The sequence below is a fragment of the Ranitomeya variabilis genome, chromosome 4 (assembly GCF_051348905.1).
Source record: "Ranitomeya variabilis isolate aRanVar5 chromosome 4, aRanVar5.hap1, whole genome shotgun sequence".
NCBI classification, from domain to species: Eukaryota; Metazoa; Chordata; class Amphibia; order Anura; family Dendrobatidae; genus Ranitomeya; species Ranitomeya variabilis.
In genome coordinates this window covers 201,710,282-201,730,320 of record NC_135235.1, presented here as the reverse complement: position 1 = coordinate 201,730,320, position 20,039 = coordinate 201,710,282, and the positions used below count along the sequence as shown (strand labels likewise).

General features: G+C 45.3%; 1 protein-coding gene across 1 annotated transcript in view; it reads right to left on the bottom strand.

Moving 5' to 3' along the window:
• Window positions 1–2,930: 2,930 nt before the first annotated feature.
• Window positions 2,931–20,039, bottom strand: part of FLT3LG (fms related receptor tyrosine kinase 3 ligand) — a 107,917-nt gene continuing 90,808 nt past the window's right edge. The window contains exon 10 of the mRNA XM_077259648.1: window positions 2,931–8,206. Within this exon, the coding sequence (XP_077115763.1) occupies window positions 8,187–8,206 (20 nt within the window). The 3' untranslated portion in view covers window positions 2,931–8,186. The remainder of the gene's footprint in view (window positions 8,207–20,039) is intronic.

Genomic DNA, 20,039 nt, shown 5'->3' with positions numbered 1-20,039 from the left:
GTAACATAAATTGTCTACTTAGTTGATCTCAACAATAATTGGACAATAGGTTTGTCTGGTAATATAATTCACACAATAGTGTAAGGGGTGTGAGATTGGGGATAGGGATTGGGAGCAGAAGATGGGATGACAGTGCTGAGCAAGACAAAAAGAAAAAAATACAAATTGGCTAAATTTTATCAAACCGATCGTTACACAAATGAAAAATTAAGGCCCCTTGATGGTACAATATATAAAAGATCCACATTCAAAATAAAATACAAACATCACATTTGTACTTTCTAAAAAGGAGTGTAACAATTGCAGTTGCAGAAGGTGCTACTGTGACCGGACCCATGCTGGAGCGGGGCCCGGTCTGCGCCTATGTCAGCTGGATGTGTGTCCTTTGGATTCGGGAGTGCTGAATTTCTTTTGGTGGGCGAGGAGCCATTTCAATTTTCAGAGCCATTGTACTACCAGTAACGTGGAAGCCCCCCATATTTCCGTTAACAGATGACAGATCTTTTTTGGGACTTGCTTTTTGTGTGGCCTCTTTTTAAAAGTGCATAAAATTATGGTGGACCACGTTTTTATGGACGCCTAAAAAGACGGACACTGAATCATGTATTTCAGAGATTTACATGTAAAACCGTGGTGTAAGCGCTCAGTGAAGAGCACAGGATAAATGTGCCTTATGACGATCTTTGGGAGGCAGAATGAACAAATCAACAGCAGAAGAATTGGTTTTATTTATTTTTTACGCTGATCCTCGTGAGGTATAAGTGATTTGACGACTTTATTCTTTAGGTCGGTGCGATTACAGCGACACCAGATTTATATCGGGTTTTTATGTTTGGCTGCTGTCACACACTAAAAAATGCTTTTTATTGCAAAAACTAGTTTTTGCCTCCCGTATTTTGAGAGCTAGAATTTTTCCATATATCGCCTGATACAGTCATGTGAGGGCTTGTTTTTTGCAGGATGACTTGACGTTTTTGTGGTACCATTTATGGTCACATGACTTTTTTGATCACTTTCTATTCTGATTTTTGTGGAGGCAGAATGAACAAAAAACAGCAATTCAGGAATAGTTTTGCATGTGGTATAATTGATAAGGCAATTTTATTCCTCGGGTCAGGACAATTACAGCGATACCCCATTTACATCGCTTTTTTATGTTTTGGTGCTTTTACACAATAAAATCTTTTACAGATAAAATAATTAATTTTGCATTGCTTTATTCTGAGAACTATAACTTTTTTATTTTTCTGCTGATGGTGCTGATTGGTCGGTTTGTTTTTTGTGGGACAAGATGTCGTTTTCAGCTATACCATTTTTATTAGCATTTGTTGTTTTGAACGCATTTTATTCCACTTTTTTCCAGTGTTATTATGATAAAGCATAGCTTGCTACTTTTATTTGTGCTTTTCTTTTATTTATGGAATTCACTGAAGGGATCATATATATATATATATATATATATATATATATATATATATATATATTTGTGGTTTCCATGTTACTGGTAGCACAAAGGCTCTAGAAAAGTGAAATGGCCCTCACGCCCCAAAAGTTATAATCAAATTCTGTACTCCCAAATCCAAATGCTCCCCCTCCCTTCTGAGACCCAGTGTGCCTAATCCACATTTTGTGTCCACATGCTTGGCATTTCTGTAGCTATGGCAGCCCTCCTAATTTACAGGTGCATGAGCTGGGCACAATGTGCAGACACTACAATGTGCTGGTCACTACAACGGCAGTTTGCAATTTTCACCTAGCAACATCCACAGTTGCTTGTTTCTGGAAAACTCCCAAGGAGTGCAAATCATCACAACACCTGTCGATAAATTCCTAAAGGGGTATAATTTCCAAAACGGGGTCACTTGAAGGAAGATTCTGCTCTTCTAGCACTTTAGGGGCTCTGTATATGGAGTATGCAAACTATTCTAGAAAATTATGTGCTCCAGGATACCTCCTGTATGACAGTACTGCCTAGGCATATGGCGAGACTCGGGAGGGACAGAGCGCTATTGGCTAAGTACTGTACAGCCACATTTGGGGTATTTCTACATTCATCAGAAATTGTGGGTCAAACTTTTTTTGCAATTTTTACCCATTTCCCCATGTAAAAATGTAAAATTGGGGGCGAAAACCAAATTTTGGTGGTAAAAATATAATTATTTTTTACTTCATTGCCCAATGGTATGAAATTCTGTGACCCAACTGTGGTGTCAATATCATCATTGCACCCCTAAATGAATTAATTGAGAGGTGTAGTTTGTAAAATGGGGTCTGTTATGGGGGTGCTGCTGTCCTGGCACCTCAGGGCCCAGGGCTCTGCCAACGTGACTTACCACACTGAAACCAGTCCAGCAAAATGTGACCTTCAATATGGCACAATTGCACAACAAATTTTGGGGTCTATTTTCTCCTTCTATCCATGTGATATGAAAAAAAAATGGACTAAAATTAATTTTTTGTGGGGAAACGTGTTTTTTTTTTTGTTTTCACTGCTCTATGATATAAACGTATGTGAAGCAGATGGGGTTAAAGGTGCTCACCACACATTCCTTGAGGGGTCTAGCTTCCTGGAATTTGTCACTTGTGGGTTTTCCACTGTTTAGGCACATAAGGGACTCTCCAAATGCGACATGACACAGGCAGCCCATTCATCCAAGTTTGCATTCCAAAAAAATCACTCCTTTTCTGAACCCGTATTTTACCCCCACATGTGGGGTATCTGCGTACTCAGGAGAAATTTCATAATAAATTGTATGCCACAATTTCTCCTGTTACACTTGTGTAAATGAAAAATGTGGAGCTAATAATCATTTTTATGGGGAAAATGTGATTTTTTTTATTTTCACGGCTCAATGTTGTAAAGTTCTGTGAAGCACGGGGGTTCAAGGTGCTCACACCACATATCTCGGAGAGGTCTAGTTTCCAAAATAAAAACAAGTGGCGAAAGGGAAAAAGGAGAGTTAACTCATCGTTGATGCAGCCACAATCCTGTTGGGAAACGCGCGGAAAAGCCTGGGATAAGGATGAGGCAAACAAAGAGGAATAATCCAGTGTGGAAGCAGGTAAATAAAATGTCCAATTTTATTGAAGAAATATTATTCACATTCATAAAAACATGGTAAGTGCGGCTCTGGTCACCATGAATACATCCGACGCGTTTCAGCTCCAATGAGCCTTATTCATGGTTGTTTAGACTTAGTTTCCAAAACAGTGTCACATGTGGGGAGTTTCCACTGTTTAGGAATACCAGGGGCTCCAAAGGCAACATTGCAACCGCTAATTATTCCATCAAATTTTGCATTCAAAAAGTCTACTGGCACTCCCTTTCTGCCAAGCACTGCTGTGTGCCCAAACAGTAGTTTTTCCCCCACATACGGGGTATCAGCATACTCAAGAGAAATTGCACAGCAAATTGCATGGTGCAATTTTAAATGTCACCCTTGCAAAAATGAAAAATATGGGGCTTAAAATCATTTTTGTGTGGAAAATGTGATTTTTTTATTTTCACGGCTCAATGTTATAAACTGTGAAGCACCTGGTGGTTCAAGGTGCACATCACACTTCTAGATAAGTTCACTGAGGGGTCTAATTTCCAAAATGGTGTATTTTATGGGGGGTTTCCACTGTGGGGTACCGGCATGCTCAGCAGAAATTGCACAACAAATTTGAGGGTCCTTTTTTTCCTGTTATCCTTGCAAAAATAAAATATTTTAAGTCTAAAGTAAAATTTTTGTGACAAAAAGCTAAATGTTCATTTTTCCTTCTACGTTCCAAAAAGTCCTGTGACGCACCTGAAGGGTTATTAAACTTCTTGAATGTGGTTTTGAGCACCTTGAGGGGTGGAGTTTTTAGAACGGTGTCACTTTTGAGTATTTTCAGTCATATGGGCCCCTCAATGTCGCTTCAAATGTGATGTGGTCCCTAAAAAATGGTTTTGTAAACTTTGTTGGAAAAATTAGAAATTGCTGGTTAAAATTTTAACCCTTATAACTTCCTAAGAAAAAAAAATCTGTTTAAAAAATTATGCTGATGTAAAGTAGACATGTGGGATGTCATGCTCACGCCCTGATTGGTGGGCATGAGCTCGGGGGGTTTGTGGCCCCACTGTGCCATGAACCAGACTACCCTGGAAGGGGCGTAACTATGACAGCTGCCTTGGTCTTCGCTGAAGCCTCTGATGGTGAGGTCAGATTTGTGCGGCAGGCAGCTGCCAGGTGCTACTCAAGGGTGGTGTCTGGCTGTGGCTGCTCATCCCACTTGGAGAACAGGAACACTAGGACAGGTGTGGGCATCAGGCAGGACTAGCAGATGAGTACAGATGAAACTCAGACGAGTAGGCTGGCACGGCTGAGTCAAGGCTGGCAGAGACATGACAGGCAGGCACGGCAGAGACACCGGGCTGGCAGGCACGACAGAGACACCGGGCTGGCAGGCACGGCAGAGACACAGGGCTGGCAGGCACGGCAGAGACACAGGGCTGGCAGGAACGGCAGAGACACAGGGCTGGCAGGAATGGCAGAGACAGGGCTGGCAGGAACGGCAGAGACACAGGGCTGGCAGGAACGGCAGAGACACAGGGCTGGCAGGAACAGCAGAGACACAGGGCTGGCAGGAACGGCAGAGACACAGGGCTGGCAGGTGTGGTGTATGTAGGAACAGATAGGGACCTGTTCACACAGGAGGTGCAGGTACGGAAACAAGCCAGAAGGAAAGGAGAATGAAGGAACAGGTTAGGACCTGTTCACACAGGGGATGCAGGTACGGAAACAAGCCAGAAGGAAAGGAGAATGAAGGAACAGGTTAGGACCTGTTCACACAGAAGAAGCAGGTACGGAAACAAGCATAAAGGAATGGAGTGTGAAGGAACAGGTTGGGACCTGTTCACACAGGAAGAGAACCGCAAGGCTGCGGATAGGAATGGTAGAGCAGGAGATGGAGCAGCAACAGAAGCTAAGCAGAGTGGAACCGCAAGGAATGCGGAGAGGAGCTGCAGCAAGAGGTTTCTGCAGCAGCAAAAGCTAAGCAGAGCGAAACCGCAAGGAATGTGGAGAGGAGCTGCAGCAAGAGGTCTCTGCAGCAGCAAGAGGTCTCTGCAGCAGCAGAGCAGAGTAGAACGGAGCAGAACCGCAGGAGTGCGGAGCAGAGGTAAAGCCACAAAGGTACAGAGCAGGCAGAGCCGCAAGAGTGCGGAATATAAGCAGACTGAGAACACAAGGAAAGATACAGCAGGGAAGGAAGCCACAGACAAGGAGACCAAGATAAGACTAAGTTCAGACAAGGTAATGGAACAAGACAAGGAACAAGAACAAAGTTACAGGGACCAGGATATTCTGCCTCCTGGAGGGCGGACAACAAGATCTAGGCAAGAACACTGAGAAATGCCTCCAGAGAGGGAGTAACACAGAGCAAAGCCTGGCAAACTCGGAAGCTAAACAAACTGAGCTAACACATTGCACAGGCCCAGTCCACTGGGTGGAGCTGCACTAAATACTGGAGGCCTCTTGGAAATTGGTCAGGAACAGATTAGACTGGTGCACCTGATTCCTATAAGAACCAGAGAGTTCAGGCGCCGCCCCCCTATACACACAGCCAGGAAGCATGCAGAGAGCAGAGGCACAGAATATGGAGCTGGCAACAAACAGAAACCACATGATGACCTGGAGCAGTGGGTAAGATAGTGTGAGAGATGAGAGACTATGCCGTGATGCCAGCAGAGTTGTTACAGTACCCCCCTTTATGGCCCCTCTTCTTCAAGCCCGCCAGAATAACTTGTAGAAGAAGGATTGGAGCACACATAGTCAGAACCATCACAACATTCCTCTGGTAGAATGAGGTAGATGAGACATTAGAGATCTCAGAATGCCCAGTCTCTTTGAGTCCAGCAAGATCAGCTTCCCACACTGAAGATACAAGGGACAGGACTTCTTTCACCTGGTTCACCGAAAGCAGGGACTTGGAAGCTTCTGATTTGACCTCAACATAATCCAATTCTTTGGAAACTGAAGACACCTTCACTGGATCCAACTTAAGCCCATCATCACAAGAAAATTGAACCTCCACCTATAGACTGGTGGAAAGCAGAGATGAGAAAACTTCTGTCTTGGGATCTTCACCCAATAGCCAGATGGAAGTTGGAGGCATACATACAGGAAACATCTTCTACGGAAGGCCACCAGGAAGGCCCCTAGGTTCATGACGATAGGATCCCCTGCTTCTCAGAGGGGAGTGATCCATATTAGAGCATCTTCGGCCAGGTAGAACATGACGTAACCCACCTTGACCCGGTCAGAGGCGAAACAAGCTGCACTCTGCAGGATGTAGTGCAAGCACTGTTTCAGGAACCCTTGGCATTCTTCAGGATTCCCATAGAACATAGGTGGGTCAGCTAGGTCGTGCTCCTCCTCATAGGCCTGAAGTTGCTTGAAAAGAGCATTAGAGACAATGATTGGGTCAGAAGTCTCCAAAGTCTGAACCACCCATGGTGGAACAAATTTTTCAGGAGCTCATACGGGTAGAAAGTTCATCATGCTCTGCGAGCGGTAGAACATGGGATACAGTGGAGGCCATGGCCTGTGCAAACTGTCACGCTCACGCCCTGACTGGTGGGCGTGAGCTGGGGGGTTTGTGGCCCCACTGTGCCATGAACCAGACTACCCTGGAAGGGGCGTAACTATGACAGCTGCCTTGGTCTTCGCTGGAGCCTCTGATGGTGGGGTCAGACTTGTGCAGCAGGCAGGCCCAGTCCACTGGGTGGAGCTGCACTAAATACTGGAGGCCTCTTGGCAATTGCTCAGGAACAGATTAGACAGGTGCACCTGATTCCTATAAGAACCAGAGAGTTCAGGTGCCGCCCCCCTGTGTACACAGCCAGGAAGCATGCAGAGAGCAGAGGCACAGAATATGGAGCTGGCAAGAAACAGAAACCACATCATGACCTGGAGCAGTGGGTAATATAGTGTGAGAGATGAGAGGCCATGCCGTGATGCCAGCAGAGTTGCTACATGGGAAATGTTATAATTAACTATTTTGTGTAATATAACTCTCTGATTTAAGGGCATAAAAATTAAAACTTTGAAAATTGCCAAATTTTCACCAAATTTCCAATTTTTCCACAAATAAACAAGTCATATTGATGATGTTTTACTGCTATCATGAAGTTCAATAAGTCACGAAAAAATTATTTCACAATCAGTGGGATCCATTGAAACGTTCCGGGGTTATTATCAAATAAAGTGACAGTGCTCAGAATTGTAAAATTTGGCCCGGTCATGAAAGTGAAAACAGGCTCGAGGGTGAAGAGGGTAAATAAGAAAATTGCCAAATTTGCTCATATACTGCTTTCAAAAATTAACACTTTATAGATTCTAGAACTAGTGCGAATTTGCAGATCAATTTCCTGCAGGGAGCTTGCCTTTTAAATATTATATACCTCTTTCAAAAAGTTGACATATTGCAATTTTTAATAATAAATGGAATCTGTCCATTACTTATAATATGAAAGTGTTTCCCATCACCTGCCATGGTTTGCTGCCTAGTGTGAACTATTCCTATGTATTTCTCTAGTTGGACTCCCTTTTCTGATATAGATAGTTCAGGTTCATTCCAAACTTATTTGCTGCATCCATCACATTTTCATAGGTAACACAAAAATACGATGAATACTTTTGCTTCGGCGAATGTGAATAGGACTTTACGTGTTTCAATAGAAATGTCTTTTTCACCTTTGTGACATCGCAATGACCCAAAATGTGAATTCATCCTATAAATGTCAGCATTATATAAATGGATGTTGTAGGGAACAACCAAGCATTGACTTCCCTTTTGTGCAGATAGGTCCAGTTTACTATGTTTCAAGTTTGGCGCGTGTGTTCCAATTCCTACGTCTTGAATGCCAGAAACAAGTCCCCAAAAAAGTGAAACAGAATTTTTTCCCTCATCTTTCACCATTCATGTTCATGTTATTTTTGTCTCCTTGCTCCGTCTTTTAAGTTCCTCGTTGGCTTTGCTGTGTTGAAGAACATCACTGATACCTATGAAGGAGTCTTCTAACTTTCCTTACAATTACAGGATGGATGCAGAGTTTGAGGTTATAGCTTATAACGGTAAGCCGAGAAAAAAGTGCATGACGTACAAAGTCATAATATTCAAGATAGTCCGACTGTGAGAAAGCAATATGGTTGAGATCTTTACGGTGTTAGAGAAAGATCTAAAGATAAAGACATAGAAATCACAGATTAATGGGGGAAACACAAAGTTGTAAAAACACATAGATTGCAAAATTATGTGGGTATACACTTTTCTATAAATAATATTATGCAACAATTATATAAAACATTTACCAATAAATTTTATATTTTTTTGTCCCTTTAAGTGCCTGTAGATCTATTAGGATTTGGGTCCTGAAACCCCCACCAATTGCTCAAAAGACCCCTGAGAAGTGTGAGGCTTAGAAGATAGCAGCTCACAGCTCCTGTGTGAACACACACACTAGAGCCTAGGCACACACACTCATGACGGAGCATACACATTTCTGTGAACAAACACTCCTGCCTGAGCACACAATGTTGTGTGCACACATTCCTGTCTGTGCATGCACATTTCTGTGAGCACACAAACCTTCCTGAGCACACACCTGCCTGAGCACACACACTTCTGAGAGTACACACTTCTGAGAGCACACATTCCTGCCTGAGCACACACGTCTGTGAGCACACACTCCCGCCTGAGCATGCACCCTTCTGCAAGCACACACACCCGCCTGAGCACACACACTGCTGAGATCACACACACTTCTGAGAGCACACACACTTCTGAGAGCACACACACTTCTGAGAGCACACACACTTCTGAGAGCACACACACTTCTGAGAGCACACACACGTCTGAAAGCACACACACGTCTGAAAGCACACACTCCTGCCTGAGCACTCACTCCTGCCTGAACACTCACTCCTGCTTGAATACTCACTCCTGCCTGAACACACACACTTCTGAGAGCACACACGCCTGTGAGCACACACTCCTGCCTGAAAGCATACGTCTGTGAGCACACACTCCTGCCTGAGCACACACACTCCTGCGAACACACACTCCTGCCTGAGCACACACTTCTACAAGCACACACTCCTGCCTGAGCACACACACTTCTGCGAGCACACACACTTCTGAGAGCACACACTATGGCTTGAGCACACACTGGTCTGCAAGCACACACTCCTGCCTGAGCACACACACTTCTGAGAGCAGTCACACCTGCCTTAGCACACACTCCTGCCTGAGCACAAACTTCTGCTTGAGCACACACAATCCTGCCTGAGCACACACACTTGTGGGAGCACACACACTTCTGAGAGCACACACTCCTGCCTGAGCACACACTTCTGTGAGCACACACTCCTGCCTGAGAGCACACACACTTCTGCAAGCACACACTCCTGCCTGAGAGCACACACACTTCTGCAAGCACACACTCCTGCCTGAGCACACACACGTCTGAGAGCACACACTCCTGCCTGAGCACACACACTTCTACAAGCACACACTCCTGCCTGAGCACACACACGTCTGAGAGCACACACTCCTGCCTGAGCACACACACTTCTGAGAGCACACACTCCTGTGTGAGCACACTCCTGCCTGAGCACACACACGTCTGAGAGCACACACTCCTGCCTGAGCACACACACTTCTGAGAGCACACACTCCTGTGTGAGCACACTCCTGCCTGAGCACACACATGTCTGAGAGCACACACTCCTGCCTGTGCACACACACTTCTGAGAGCACACACTCCTGTGTGAGCACACTCCTGCCTGAGCACACACACGTCTGAGAGCACACACTCCTGCCTGTGCACACATACTTCTGAGAGCACACACTCCTGCCTGAGCACACACACGTCTGAGAGCACACACTCCTGCGTGAGCACACACTCCTGCGTGAGCACACACTCCTGCTTGAGCACACACTCCTGCTTGAGCACACACTCCTGCTTGAGCACACACTCCTGCTTGAGCACACACTCCTGCTTGAGCACACACTCCTGCCTGAGCACACACTCCTGCCTGAGCACACACTCCTGCCTGAGCACACACTCCTGCCTGAGCACACACACTTCTGTGAGCACACACACACTCCTGTCTAGTACACATTCACACTCTTAGGTTACTTCAGAGCACTACTATAATTCAAGAATGTGAAGCATCTAAATAATTCTAGAGACACTTTCAACTTTTTCTTCTTTCACATTTTGAGTGGCCCAGAAGTTTAATAACATGTGCCTAGTATTTGTTAGCATTGGCTTTAAATTGTCTAACGTGGGTAAGAGTATTCGGTTGTCTTCCAATAGTTGTTGGAATTTTGGTCCATTTCTCATTTAGGTTTGTAGAAGTCTTTGCTCACGTATGATTTTTCAATTCTGCTCATACATTTTTGGGGGGATTGAGGTCAGGGCTTTATGACAGCCATTCCATTGCCTTCACTTTGTTGATCTTAACCCCTACCTAGCCATGCGATTTGCCATAACTTTTTGTCGACATCGTAAAATGAGACCATTCATTTTACCATTCAATGTACTGGAAACGATAAAAAAATTCAAGTGCGGTGGGTGATATTACAAAAAATACAATTCCACATTTATTTTTGTATTTTGTTTGTTTTTCCTCAACGTTTATTGAATTGACGTGGTAGTATGAATCTGCATATTATCAGTTCATAATATGATACCAAACTTTAATATTTTTATTTAGATCAGTAACGAAGAATAATTCAGAAAATCAGAAAAAAAATGCTTATTTTGCCATGTTCCAAAACCTGTAATATTTCATTTTTGTGAAAGGTCTTGTTTTCTTGCGCCCGGGACACATTTTTATTGGATAGATATGATAATTTCTTATTGCATTTTTTTTTCTTGCAGTAATGCAGCGACTGAAAAAACGCTATTGTGGAGTTTTTTGTTTTTTTTTCTTGTTACACCATTTACCAATCAGGTTAATTAACTTTATATTTTAATAGATGAAAAATTTATTTTGTTACTATTAATGAGGTAGAAGTGTGGGTGACTCAAACGTTTATATTTTTTTAATGTATTTATATTTTTTTAAACTTTCTTTTTTCTTCTTTTTAGTATTTACTGTACTTTGCAATCCCCTTAGGGAACTTGAACCTGAGATCGTCCAATCACTTATACCACAGTGTTGCAGCTTATAAGTACAAATCATGGTCTACTGTGAAGCCCAGCTCCATGTTGGGCTTCATAGAAGAATAGTGATGACAGGCAAGATGGACTTCAGCAGATTCCAAGCTGTTAGGGTAACCCATCGAGGCTCTGGAATCATGTTGCAGGGGGGCTGATGGGCATTTAGAATAGTGTGCCCTCCCAGTTCTGGTCTCCCCTTTTAAATAACACTGACATCATCTGCCGGCAATACAGTAGGCTCAGTTTCTGAGGCTGCTTCAAAGAAGGGGACCGGATATATGATGAAGTAGCATGTCATAAATTGGAAAGAGGTTTAACCATTTGGACATAACTTTGAAAGTATGCCTGGTGTCACTGTCCTGGATGACCAATTTGCACACAGGCAGTAGTTTCCTGGCTGAGGTCTTTAGATGTTGGTTCAAAATCTCTACAAAACAATACCTCCTCATCCATCTTTGTAAATTGCACACGTGCCTCCTGAAGCACACTACCTCCAAATTGTAATGCCACCATGATTCTTCATGGTAGGCATGTTGTTCTTTGGCTTGCAAGTCTCTGTCATTTTATCTCGAAACTAGACAATGGTCATTATGGCCAATTATTATTATTATTATTATTCATTTTTATAGCACCATTTATTCCATGGCGCTTTACATGTGAAGTACGGGGCAAATATAGACAAACATTAAACATGAGCAAAAACAAGGCACACGGGTACATAAGGAGGGAGGACCCTGCCCGCGAGGGCTCACAGTCTGCAGGGGATGGGTGATGATACACTAGGAGAGGGTAGAGCTGGTTGTGCGGCGGTTCAGTAGGTTCAGGATCACTGCAGGCTGTAGGCTTGTCGGAAGAGTATCTTCAGGCTCTTTTTGAAAGTTTCTATGGTAGGCGAGAGTCTGATGTGCTGGGGTAGAGAGTTCCAGAGTATGGGGGAAGCACGGGAGAAGTCTTGGATGTGGTTGTGGGAAGAAGATATGAGGGGGGAGTAGAGAAGGAGGTCTTGAGAGGATCGGAGGTTGCGTGTTGGTAGGTACCGGGAGATCATGTCACAGATGTATGGAGGAGATAGGTTGTGGATGGCTTTGTAGGTCATTGTGAGGGTTTTGAACTGGAGTCTCTGGGCGATAGGAAGCCAGTGAAGGGCTTGGCATAGGGGAGAGGCTGGGGGAATAGCGGGGAGACAGGTAGATTAGTCGAGCAGCAGAGTGTAGGATGGATTGGAGTGGTGCCAGAGTGCTAGAGGGGAGTCCAGAGAGTAGGAGGTTGCAGTAGTCGAGGCGGGAGATGATAAGGGCATGCACTAGTGTTTTTGCGGTGTCGCGGTCAAGGAATGCGCGGATCCGGGAAATGTTTTTGAGTTTGAGGCGGCAGGAGGAGGCAAGGGCTTGGATATGTGGCTTGAAAGAGAGGGCAGAGTCGAGGATCACCCCGAGGCACCGGGCGTGTGGGACTGGGGAAAGTGAGCAGCCATTGACATTGATGAATAAGTCGGGTGGAGGGGTAGAGTGAGATGGGGGAAAGATGATGAATTCTGTTTTGTCCATGTTCAGTTGTAGAAAGCGAGCAGAAAAGAAGGCTGAAATAGCAGACAGACAGTGCGGGATTTTGGTAAGTAAGGAGGTGAGGTCAGGTCCGGATAGGTAGATCTGCGTGTCGTCGGCATAGAGATGGTACTGCATACCGTGGGATTCTATGAGCTGTCCCAGACCGAAGGTGTAGATGGAGAAGAGAAGGGGTCCTAGAACAGAGCCTTGAGGAACACCGACTGACAAGGGGCGAGGTGAGGAGGTGGTGTGGCGGAGGGAGACACTGAATGTCCGATCTGTCAGATATGATGAGATCCAGGAAAGGGCCAAGTCTGTGATGCCAAGAGATGAGAGGATTTGTAGCAGAAGGGAGTGGTCCACAGTGTCAAAGGCAAAAGACAGGTCCAGAAGAAGGAGGACAGAGTAGTGTTGCTTGCTCCTGGCAGTTAGTAGGTCATTGGTGACTTTAGTTAGGGCAGTTTCAGTTGAGTGATGGGAACGGAAGCTGTCATGATTCCCAATGGCAGGGACACGGGCAAAAACGGACTAGCTCTAGGAAGATGGTATCTCAGGTAACCGCGATGCTGAACCTAACACGCAAATAAAAGTAGCCAGGGGGTGTGCCTATGATTTATCCCTAGACACCTCGCGCCAGCCGGAGATCTAGCTGCCCCTAGAAGAGGAATACACAGACCTGGCTTGCCTCCAGGGAAACCCCAAAAGTTATAGTAGCCCCCCACATATAATAACAGTTAGGCAAGAGGAAAACACAAACGCAGTATGAATATAGATTCAGCAAAGTGAGGCCCTCTGACTAGATAGATGAAAATACAAAAGAGGACTACGCGGTTACCTCAAAACCCTAAGGAGCCATCCTGAAACTACCTTGACTCCGTTATCAACTCATGACACTGGAGTAGTAATTTCAGATCACTAGAGCTTCCAGCAGCACGAGAAATACAAATGCATGCTGGACAAAACAAACACAAAAAATGCCAAAAAATTCAACTTAGCTGAATTGCAGACTTGGAGCAGGTAGCAAGCAACAGAGGTGCTCTGGTAACATTGATTGCCGGTGCTAGAGTGACTGAGAAGCCAGACTAAATAGGAAACTCCCAATTTCCTGATGAAAACAGGTGCACTGGAAACACAAGACAAAAGTCAACCAGTACCACCAGTAGCCACCAGAGGGAGCCCAAAAACAGAATTCACAACAGTACCCCCCCCTTAAGGAGGGGGCACCGAACCCTCATGAGAACCACCAGGGCGATCTGGATGCGCCCTATGAAAGGCGCGAACCAAATCAGAGGCATGAACATCAGAGGCAGTCACCCAAGAATTATCCTCCTGACCGTATCCCTTCCATTTAACCAGATATTGAAGTCTCCGTCTGGAAATGCAAGAGTCCAAAATCTTCTCCACAACATACTCCAATTCACCCTCCACCAGCACAGGAGCAGGAGGCTCAACAGAAGGAACAACCGGTACCTCGTACCTCCGCAACAACGACCTATGGAAGACATTATGAATGGTGAAAGATGCTGGAAGGTCCAAACGAAAAGATACAGGATTAAGAATCTCCAAAATCTTATAAGGACCTATGAACCGAGGTTTGAACTTAGGAGAAGAGACCTTCATAGGGACAAAACGAGAAGACAACCACACCAAGTCTCCAACACGGAGACGATGACCCACACGACGATGACGATTAGCAAACTGCTGAGTCTTCTCCTGAGACAACTTCAAATTGTCCACCACATGACTCCAAATCCGGTGCAGTCTATCCACCACAGAATCCACTCCAGGACAATCCGAAGATTCCACCTGACCAGATGAAAAACGAGGGTGAAACCCAGAATTGCAAAAGAAAGGAGAAACCAGAGTAGCAGAACTGGCCCGATTATTGAGGGCAAACTCTGCCAACGGCAAAAAGGCGACCCAATCATCCTGATCAGCAGACACAAAACACCTCAAATAAGTCTCCAAAGTCTGATTAGTTCGCTCCGTCTGGCCATTAGTCTGAGGATGGAACGCAGATGAAAAAGACAAATCAATGCCCATCCTGGCACAGAACGCTCGCCAGAACCTAGACACAAATTGAGATCCTCTATCAGACACGATGTTTTCCGGGATACCATGTAAGCGAACCACATTCTGAAAAAATAAAGGAACCAACTCCGATGAAGAAGGCAATTTGGGCAAGGGTACCAAATGAACCATCTTAGAAAAACGGTCACACACCACCCAAATGACGGACATTTTCTGAGAAACCGGGAGATCCGAGATAAAGTCCATAGAGATGTGCGTCCACGGCCTCTTCGGAATAGGCAGGGACAACAACAATCCACTAGCCCGAGAACAGCAAGGCTTGGCCCGAGCGCAAACATCACAAGACTGTACAAAGGTACGCACATCCCGAGACAGGGAAGGCCACCAGAAGGACCTGGCCACCAAATCTCTGGTACCAAAAATTCCAGGGTGGCCCGCCAACACAGAAGAATGAACCTCTGAGATGACTCTACTGGTCCACTCATCTGGAACAAACAATCTCCCAGACGGACAACGATCAGGCCTATCAGTCTGAAACTCCTGCAAAGCACGTCGCAAGTCTGGGGAGACAGCAGACACAATCACTCCATCCTTAAGGATACCAGTAGGCTCCGAATCACCAGAGGAGTCAGGCTCAAAACTCCTAGAAAGAGCATCTGCCTTCACATTTTTTGAGCCCGGCAAGTATGAAACCACAAAATTAAACCGAGAGAAAAACAATGACCAGCGCGCCTGTCTAGGATTCAGACGCCTGGCAGACTCAAGGTAAATCAGATTCTTGTGATCAGTCAAGACCACCACCTGATGTCTAGCACCCTCAAGCCAATGACGCCACTCCTCAAATGCCCACTTCATAGCCAAGAGCTCCCGATTACCGACATCATAATTTCGCTCGGCGGGCGAAAATTTTCGAGAGAAGAATGCACATGGTCTCATCACTGAGCAATCGGGACTTTTCTGCGACAAAACCGCCCCCGCTCCAATCTCAGAAGCATCAACCTCAACCTGAAAAGGGAGCGAAACATCAGGCTGGCGCAACACAGGGGCGGAAGAAAAGCGGCGCTTAAGCTCCCGAAAGGCCTCCACAGCCGCAGAGGACCAATTGGCAACATCAGCACCCTTCTTAGTCAAATCAGTCAGAGGTTTAGCAACACTTGAAAACCCAGTTATAAATCGACGATAGAAATTAGCAAAGCCCAAGAACTTCTGAAGACTCTTCAGGGAAGTAGGCTGCGTCCAATCACAAATAGCCCGAACCTTGACAGGATCCATCTCAACAGAAGAAGGGGAAAAAATATACCCCAAAAAGGAGATCTTCTGAACCCCAAAGATACACTTTGAACCCTTTACAAACAGAGAATTGGACCGCAAAACCTGAAAAACCTTCCTAACCTGTTGAACATGCGACTCCCAGTCATCCGAAAAAATCAAAATATCATCCAAATACACAATCATAAATTTATCCAGGTATTTACGGAAAATATCGTGCATAAAGGACTGAAAGACTGAAGGAGCATTAGAAAGACCAAAAGGCATTACCAAATACTCAAAATGGCCCTCGGGCGTATTAAATGCAGTTTTCCACTCATCTCCCTGCTTAATCCGCACCAAATTATACGCACCCCGAAGATCAACCTTAGAGAACCGCTTTGCCCCTTTAATACGAGCAAATAAATCAGTCAATAGTGGCAATGGATACTGGTATTTGACTGTAATCTTATTCAACAGGCGATAATCAATACAGGGCCTCAGGGAGCCATCTTTTTTACCCACAAAAAAAAAAACCTGCTCCTAAAGGGGATGAGGATGGACGGATATGTCCCTTTTCCAAGGACTCCTTAATATACTCTCGCATAGCAGCATGCTCAGGCACAGATAGATTGAACAAACGACCCTTGGGAAACTTGCTGCCCGGAATCAAGTCTATAGCACAATCGCAATCCCTGTGAGGGGGGAGAGAACTAAGTTTAGGCTCCTCAAACACATCACAATAATCAGACAAAAATGCCGGAATTTCAGAGGGAGTAGATGAAACAATGGAAACCAAAGGTACTTCCCCATGAGCCCCCTGACATCCCCAACTTAACACAGACATTGTTTTCCAGTCAAGGACTGGATTATGAGTTTGCAACCATGGCAATCCAAGCACTAAGACATCATGCAAGTTATGCAACACAAGGAAGCGAATCACCTCCCGATGGTCAGGAGTCATACACATAGTCACTTGTGTCCAGTATTGTGGTTTATTCCTAGCCAATGGTGTGGAGTCGATACCCTTCAGAGGGATAGGAACTTCCAAAGGCTCTAGGCTAAACCCACAGCGTCTGGCAAAGGACAAATCCATAAGACTCAAGGAAGCGCCAGAATCCACATAGGCATCCACAGTAATAGTTGATAATGAACAGATCAAAGTTACAGACAAAATAAACTTAGACTGTAAGGTGCCAATTGCAAAAGAATTATCAACCTTTTTTGTGCGTTTAGAGCATGCTGATATAACATGAGCAGAATCACCACAGTAGAAGCACAACCCATTTTTACGTCTATAATTCTGCCGTTCACTTCTGGACAGAATTCTATCACATTGCATAATCTCCGGTGTCTGCTCAGAAGACACCGCCAAATGGTGCACAGGTTTGCACTCCCGTAAACGCCGATCAATCTGAATAGCCATAGTCATGGATTCATTCAGACCTGTGGGCGTAGGAAACCCCACCATGACATCTTTAACGGCGTCAGAGAGACCTTCTCTGAAATTCGCCGCCAGGGCGCACTCATTCCACTGAGTAAGCACCGACCATTTGCGAAATTTTTGACAATATATTTCAGCTTCATCATGCCCTTGAGAGAGGGCTAACAAGGCCTTTTCAGCCTGAATCTCCAAATTAGGTTCCTCATAGAGCAACCCCAGTGCCAGAAAAAACGCATCCACATTGAGCAGCGCAGGATCCCCTGGTGCCAATGCAAATGCCCAATTCTGGGGGTCACCCCGCAACAAGGAAATAACAATTCTAACCTGCTGAGCGGGGTCTCCAGCGGAGCGAGATCTCAGAGAAAGATACAATTTACAATTGTGCTTAAAATTCAGAAAACGAGATCTATCTCCAGAAAAGAACTCAGGTATAGGGATCTTGGGTTCAGACATAGGAGCATGTATAACATAGTCTTGGATATTTTGAACCTTAGAGGCAAGAGTATTAAGATTTGAAGCTAAACTCTGGATATCCATTTCTCAACAGCAGAGATCTGAGCCATTCAGGGGTTAAGAGGAGAAAAAAAAAAACAGCAGATGGCAATTAGGGCTAGACAGAACTTCTGAGTTAAAAAAAAAAAAAAAAAAGTGTCAGAAACTTCTTTTTTTTCTCTCCTTCTTTAGCCAATACCTTTAATACATTATGGCCAGCAATACTGTCATGATTCCCAATGGCAGGGACACGGGCAAAAACGGACTAGCTCTAGGAAGATGTTATCTCAGGTAACCGCGATGCTGAACCTAACACGCAAATAAAAGTAGCCAGGGGGTGTGCCTAAGATTTATCCCTAGACACCTCGCGCCAGCCGGAGATCTAGCTGCCCCTAGAAGAGGAATACACAGACCTGGCTTGCCTCCAGGGAAACCCCAAAAGTTATAGTAGCCCCCCACATATAATAACAGTTAGGCAAGAGGAAAACACAAACACAGTATGAATATAGATTCAGCAAAGTGAGGCCCTCTGACTAGATAGATGAAAATACAAAAGAGGACTACGCGGTTACCTCAAAACCCTAAGGAGCCATCCTGAAACTACCTTGACTCCGTTATCAACTCATGACACCGGAGTAGTAATTTCAGATCACTAGAGCTTCCAGCAGCACGAGAAATACAAATGCATGCTGGACAAAACAAACACAAAAAATGCCAAAAAATTCAACTTAGCTGAATTGCAGACTTGGAGCAGGTAGCAAGCAACAGAGGTGCTCTGGTAACATTGATTGCCGGCGCTAGAGTGACTGAGAAGCCAGACTAAATAGGAAACTCCCAATTTCCTGATGAAAACAGGTGCACTGGAAACACAAGACAAAAGTCAACCAGTACCACCAGTAGCCACCAGAGGGAGCCCAAAAACAGAATTCACAACAGGAAGCCAGATTGTAATCGATCAAAGAGGGAGCAGGAGGAGAAGTGAGAGGACAATTCAAGATGGACGTGTTGCTCCAGCAATTTAGAGGCATAAGGAAGAAGAGATATCGGGCGATAGCTAGACACAGAGGATGGGTCGAGGGAGGGCTTTTTGAGGATGGGTGTGATCTTGGCATGCTTGAAGGATGAGGGGAAGACACCTGTTGTGAGTGAGAGGTTGAAGAGGTGCGTTAGGGTTGGGATGAAGAACGTGGAAAGGTTAGGGATGAGGTGGGATGGGAGCGGGTCGAGCGTGCAGGTGGTGAGGTGTGATCTTGACAGGAGGGTGGAGAGCTGATCTTCTGTCATGGTGGAGAAGCTGGTTTTGGAGGAGCAGGGGTGAGCAGCTAAGAGGGGCAGTGGGCGCTGTGGGCCAAAGCTTTCTCTGATCGTATCGATCTTCTGTTTAAAGAAAGAGGCAAAGTCTTTAGCAGAAATGAGAGGGGAGGGAGGGGGTGCTGGGGGACGGAGTAGAGAATTGAAAGTGTTGAAAAGCTGTTTAGGGTTGTGAGACAGGGAGGATATGAGAGATGAGAAGTAAGTTTGTTTTGCGGCAGTGAGCGCGGACTTGAAGCTGGCGAGGGACTGCTTGTATGCGGTGAAGTGGTCAGCAGAGCGGGATCGCTTCCATTTCCGCTCAGCGATCCTGGAAGCCCGTCTCAGTTCTTTAGTCAGGCTGGTCAGCCAGGGCTGCCTGTTGATTGTACGAGTTTTGCTATGTATGAGCGGGGCGGCCGAATTGAGTGTTGCTGTTATTGTGGCGTTATAAAAAGCAGCATCAGCATCTGTGTCATGAAGGGAGGCTATGTCGGTAAGAGGGAGAAGGGACTCAGAGAGTGATTGTAAGTTGAGATGTTTGAGATTTCTGCGAGGGAGTTCATGGAGTGGGGGTTGCACACTAGGAGAGGAGAGGGAAGAGAATGTCAGTAGGTTGTGGTCAGACAGGGGGAGGGGTGAGTTAGTGAGATTAGTAAGGGAGCAGAGGCGGGTGAAGACGAGGTCCAGCGTGTGGCCATCTTTGTGAGTGGCCTCAGAGGACCATTGAGTGAGGCCAAAGGAGGCAGTCAGTGATAAAAGTTTTGAGGCAGATGAGGTGGAAGTGTCA